The sequence below is a fragment of the Stenella coeruleoalba genome, assembly GCF_951394435.1.
Source record: "Stenella coeruleoalba genome assembly, chromosome: 8".
Classification (NCBI taxonomy): Eukaryota; Metazoa; Chordata; class Mammalia; order Artiodactyla; family Delphinidae; genus Stenella; species Stenella coeruleoalba.
This window is the reverse complement of record NC_137154.1, coordinates 3,797,879-3,803,932: the sequence shown is the minus strand read 5'-3', so window position 1 is coordinate 3,803,932 and position 6,054 is coordinate 3,797,879. Positions and strand designations below refer to the sequence as shown.

The following is a 6,054-nucleotide window of genomic DNA, read 5'->3' as shown; positions in this document are numbered from 1 at the left end:
TATCGTCCTCTCCCTCGGGATGCGGGCCCTACCCGGCCAGGGATCTCTGTTTTCCTCACTGGGGTATCCCGAGCTCTTAGAGCTGCGCCTGGCACACCGTAGGCGTGCAACAAACAAGTGTTAAGTGAATGAATGACTTTTCAGTCCCCTCTTTGGACCCAACGTCAGTCTAGAGGCAGGAAGGCCAAGCGGTTCAGCTGGCAGATTCCGCCAACCGTGGGCAGGTTCTCGCCTCAGAAGCTGGATGAAGCCTTCCATGTTTGGCCAGGGCAGATATGGACCTGGGGACCACAGGGCACAGCAGGAGAAAAGGCCAAGGCTGGGCCTCTTCACTCCTTTTCCACCCCCCACCCCAAGGAGTATGAAGAACTACCCCATTAAGTTCCCCTAGGGCTGCAGCTACAAAGGGCCACAAACCGGGTGCCTTCCAATAACCAGAACGTATCGTCTCCCAGGCCTGGAGGCCGCAAGTCCGAGATCAAGGTGTGGGCAGGTTGGCTCCTTCTGAGGCTGAGGCAGAGCCTGGGCCAGGCCTCTGCACACCTCCTGGGGGTTCACGCTGTTCCTTGGCATCTCCTGGCTTACACACGCATCTCCCCAGCCCTCCTCCATCCAAGGCCTCCTCCCTGTGGCTGTCTCTTTCCACGACCTTCCTTTCATAAGCACGCCAGTCACAGAGGACTAGAGTTCACCCTAATGGCCTCATTTTAACTCAATTCCCTTGTAAAGACCCTATTTCCGAAGAAAGTCCCATTCTGTGTATGGGGTGGGGTGGGGTAGGACTCCAATGCATCCTTTTGGGGGGCCCACAGTTTAACCCATAACACGGCCCGTGGATGTCTCGGTCCTCCTTAGATCATGGGCGTCCAGAAGGAAGTGACGTCTCAGAGGGCAAAATAAGTACCATTAAGGACCCCGCAGCCCTGATGGCTTTTTCTGGGTCTCTTTGCCAAGTGACTGGATCTATTCTGGAGGGGGGAGGGGAACACAGATTCTAGGCCCGTTAGGTCAGCGCTCAATTTTTTTTTTTTAATTGCCGTCGACACTACTAAGACCTCCTATATCACATCCTATTAGAGACCAGTTGGATATATATATAGTGGACAACAGTGCTCACAAGACAGTCTGTTCCCTTACTGTGATTGACACCATCTGGAAGGCTCTATTCTATAGGATTTTATTCCATTTCCTTTTTTGTGAAAGACGAACCGGGGTTCATTGTATTGATTTCAAGACTCATTGGTGGGAGACTGAAAAGTATGCTTGAGTCAGTCTTCTGAAGACCAGCTCTGGGGGCTGCATTCTCCACCCACAGGAAAGTACAAACTGCTTTAGCCTGGACCAGGCCAAGGTGAGGGGAACTGGTCAGTCCCCGGGTGGGAACAGTGTGAATTAACCCCATCAGGAGAATAAACTACAAGATTCAGTGTCATCGCAAAACTCGGTGACACTCACACCCCCCAGGCCCCACCCCCGAGGCTCCTGTCTTCAAGGCCACATTTGTGTGGACACAGCTGGCTGAAATCTGTCTCCACGCCCCCCGCCCCAGCCCCGGCCAGGCGAGGCTCAGGGCCTCAAATAGACACTGGGAGACAGGGGGAGGGAGTCATATCTTGGCATTTCAAGGCAGGTTTTAATCGTTTGTGATACCTTCCCCGACTACGTCCGTCAAGTCCAATGGGGTTCTTTTTACACGTGATAAATGTTTTCCATTTATTCTGTATTTCGATGTGCACAGCACATACATCACAATATGGGTCAGCACCTGTATAAAACTACAGACAGATTCTGAAAACAGCAGTAAGTACAGAAACCTCAAATCCCCATCACAGCAATAGAAACACTTTACAATATTTCAAAGTTTCAACGACATCTCTACACGCTTCACATCCGATCCGCTGAATATATACACATGGTCAAGGATGGCCAAGTTCTGCCCTTAAGACATCCGAGTTCCTGACAATCTGACTGGGCTCTGAGACGAGACATCGTCCCATATTTAAGGCATCTGAAACAATCTGGTTTGTTACTATGTGAAAACCGTAAATACAGAAAGGCCACAAATCCCAGCTCCTTGCCCCCGCCCCCCGCCCCACTCCCAACCCTACGCAGTCAGCACCGAGATCTCTGAGCATCGCTCAGTACTCCTGGAGTCTAGGGCACGGTTTAAAATTTTTTAAAAACATTGTTACGGCCTGGCCTGAACAGCAGTTTGAGATGTAAGGTCCTGTCTTAAGTGGCTTCTTTCTCCTAGGCCTCAGTTTAAGAATAGTATTTTAAGTAGATGATTTGCATTCGAACAAAGAGTTTTAAAAAGGAATGTGAAAGACCAGAAACTCCAATCAGATTTTTCCAGTCTTGCTGTCTGTAGACTCCCATAAAGTTAATTCGGGAGACAGTTCAGAAACATCTTAGGAGAGTATTAAAAGTCTTGAGGAAACATTCGGAGCATTTCTGGTAGCAAGCTAAGGTCATTTTGTATAAACTCGAAAAAGTCATTCATTAAAATTAAATGTTTACCATCACCTCGGAACTTTTTTTAAACCTCACCGACCCTGCCTCTTCCATCTTTGCTTCCACGACAGGGGTTACATTTGTAAAATATATAAAGAAAAATATAAGGTTACTTGGTGACCATATAGTGTACTCTCACAGCTGTCTGCAAATATTTTCACCATGATTATCCTTACTAAAAGTAAATCACGGGGTAAAGATAGCTCAAACGTGACAAGGTTCGAATGGGGCACACCAACGCTATCCGCGATCCTTTTTGGCTACATATGGAAAAAAAAAAAGCCACTTGGGATGGCAAACTCCTACACCCGGCCTGAGCCTTCTCCAGATTTTGCCAGAGGAGTGGTTTAAGGGCTTTCGAGGTAGATGTTAAGTCTACTTAATCAGGAATGCAACGGAGAGAAGCAGCGACTCCCTCCACGCAAACTGCCTTAAGTGTTTTTGTACAACGACAAGGAATTTCACCTAAAATGAACGGCTAGTTCTAGCCCGAAGCTTCCCAAACACAGGGCAGTGTGTGTGGTTTTTGTTTTTTTTAAATATATACATGTGTACGCTATTACTTATCAGAAGTCTCCACTATCACAGACTTTCACCCCTCGGGTTCTGGCCGTGGTTGTAAATCCCCCCAATCTTGTCCATTTCCAGGCTTCCGGGGCCATATCAATTCCTCTCCGACGGATTTTACAAAATTGCTTTGTTTCTGCCTTTTCCCCCACGGCCACAGAGAAACACGGGCTGTGGTGGATCCAAAAAAAGGAAAACAGGAGTTTATAAAGTTGCCCACGGGTCTCCCCCATCTGGTAGGTCGAGGAAGATTGACTGCAGCAAAGTTCAAAGGTCACTCCTGGCAGATCTAAAAACAGAGTGGCAGTGGTGGCCTCGACAGTGCGCTTTCTGTACCCGAAGTAAACCGATATGTCCTGAGGAATATCTTCAGGACACAAAGGGAGTGGGGCGCTGCAGGATGCTAGGAACGAAGCCAAACCTGGGAGCTTCCTTAACTGGCTTCTAGAGCCCCAGGAAACCTTTCCAGACACAGAGATGCTCACCACCAAACCGCAGGGGACAGTGCAAAGCAGGGCTGATGTCACAGACTGATGTCACCGGTTTTTAATACACGGAATAGCAGCCGTCGCTTGTGACAACTTTTTGACAAGTTAAGTCAACCCAGTGGAAGGGTCTCTACTGTTTTACCAGAAAAGTCAGGGTTTGGTGGGATTTTCTGTTTGTTTTTTTTCGGAAAAATACAAAACACATCCACAGAGCCATAAATAATCTGGCGGCGATATATACACATTTAAATAATTAATTTAAATATCTTACACCTACTCTTGAGTTAAACTGTCCATTCGAAGAAAGTGCACCAAGGTGGCCCTTGGCACTCCCCTCCTGGGGGCTCTGAGGGTCACAGCCTGGGGAGGAAATGGGTGACCTTCATGGTGGGTGACACCCGGTTCCCCTTCTTGGTCTTCCCGTTCTTACTCAGGGCGATGAACATGCCGGGGTACCTGTAGCACTCGTAGGCGTTGTAGTTGTTGGGGAGGAGTATCTCTTTGAACTTGCACTCATCGGTGAAGAAAGGCTGGCGGGGAAGGAGAAGCGGTGTCAGGTGGAGCCGTCTCTGGGCCAAGGGACCCCTGTGGGCGGTGGTCAGGGAGTCCTTTCTCTCCCCGTCCCACCCTGGCTGCCAGGCCTCTCCTGGGAAGTCAGGGTGCCAAGACCTTCACAGGGTGATTAGAGGGACCTGGCCGGCCCGCAGCAGCTGCTGCTCCAGACACCTGCCCAGCACCTGGCAGCCAGAAAATTTCATCACCACTGTGTCCACCCTGAAGACTGCAGTCCTGCCCACGGGGACCCCCCACCAGGGACTACAGTGAGGGGCTCCCAATGACACCCTTTGACCGACTGGTGGGTGCCCACTCAAGGATGGCAGGAACGCTGTCCCTGTCTTGGGGCTGTGCCTCTCGTTTGGGCTGGCCCGGGGTCAGCCGCACTGCCTCAGGGCCTTGGAGGGGGGTGTCTCCAGTCCTGTGACCCCACCGCAGTTCCACATCCCGGCGTCGGGTGGCCTGGAAGCGTCGCGATCCTGCCCGGCTGCTCGGCCGGGCCCCGCGGTACTCACCGAGCCGTAGAGTTTGCCTCTGCTGCTCATGGCCACGAAGAACCGGCCGGCCACGCCGAAGATGCTCACCACTCCCCGCTCCACGGGCGAGAGCTCCAGCAGGCCTGGGGGCGGGGCGCGGGTCATTCCCGGGCACGGGACCCTCGGCCCTCGCCGCCCGACCTGGCCCCCTCCTCTGCCTGCGCGCCTCCGGGACGCCCACTTCTGGGCTGGAGGTGAGTGTAAAGGACCCGGGTCCCCGGCGCAGGTCGCTCCCGAAGGGCCCCCCGGAGCCCAGCGGGCTCGCCCTCAGGGTCGGCCCAGCGACGGCCGCGCCCAGTCCTGGACGGTAGGAGAGCGGTGGCCCCGGCGGCCCCCGAGGCCGGCCCCAACACGAGCGCGCGTCCCGGGCTCCCGCAGGTGCCGGTGGCTGCGCCGCGCTCCCAGTGCCCACGGGCGAAGGCGCTGGAATTCGTCACCCGGAGCCCGGACTTCTGAAGGCGGGGAGGCGGGGCTCGGCCGCCCGGTTGCGCAAAGCCGGTCGCTGCTGCGACTCCAGGAGCCGAGCGCGTTTGCGTCCGCGGCGTCCCCACGCCAGAGGGACCGGAACCCGAGTCCGCCCCGGCTCCCAGAGCCCGCGGGCAGGTGTCAGCCGAGACCTTCGGGTGCGAGTTGGAAGGGGCGGCCGCTGCCCCGGGGCCCCGACCCTTCCCGCCCGCCCCGCCCCACTCACTGTCACTCGTGTCCGCGTGCACGCCGCCGATGCGGCCGTCTGGGAGCACCTGGAGGTGGAAGCCGATGCCCACGTTGCAGTAGAGCCTCCGCAGCCTCTTGATGCCCAGCAGGTAGTCCCCGGCGCCGCTCTGGACGGCAGCCTCCTTGGGCTGCGCGGCCACCGGCAGGCGCGCCAGCGAGCGCGCCACCAGGCTCTCCCAGCGACGCTCCAGCTCGGCCTCCAACGTGCCGTTGGGTGCGGTGGGCGCGGCGGCGCCCCCTCGGCCGGCCCAGGGCGCCAGCACGGCCAGCAGCACCGCCGCGAGCAGCGCTGCCGCGGCCGCCCCGGGCCCCGCCATCCCCGCCCTCGGGCCGTGCGTCCGTGGGTGGATCGCTGCGCCCGGGAAGCCGGGGGCCGAGCTGCGCCTGTGGGGGCTTTGCGGGAGTGCACGGCCTGGGCCGGGGCAGGGAGTGCACGGCCGGGGAAGAAGCCGGAGGCGAGCGACGGAGCCCCCAGGCGCCGGGAGCTACCCGGGCTGCATGGAGAGGTTGGCAGTGGCGGAAGGACGCACGGCCGGGACTGGGACCCTGCGGAGCGGTGCGCGCCTCCCTGCGCGCTGGGCCGGCCCGGGCCGAGCCGCTATATATAGCAGATCGCCCCCCCACCACTCCCGCAGGGGGCCGTTTGCGTTCGCCTGGGCGCCCGGGGCGCTGTGGCGCTC

The 6,054-nt window shown here is 56.5% G+C and overlaps 1 protein-coding gene across 1 annotated transcript; it reads right to left on the bottom strand.

Annotated features, from left to right (window-relative positions):
- Positions 1–3,922: 3,922 nt before the first annotated feature.
- Positions 3,923–5,691, bottom strand: FGF4 (fibroblast growth factor 4; the record flags this gene model as incomplete). Its single annotated transcript, XM_079929856.1, has 3 exons — positions 3,923–4,099; positions 4,640–4,743; positions 5,352–5,691. The coding sequence occupies 3 exons, from the start codon at positions 5,689–5,691 to the stop codon at positions 3,923–3,925; spliced, it is 621 nt and encodes a 206-aa protein (XP_079785982.1).
- Between the last annotated feature and the right edge of the window lie 363 nt (positions 5,692–6,054).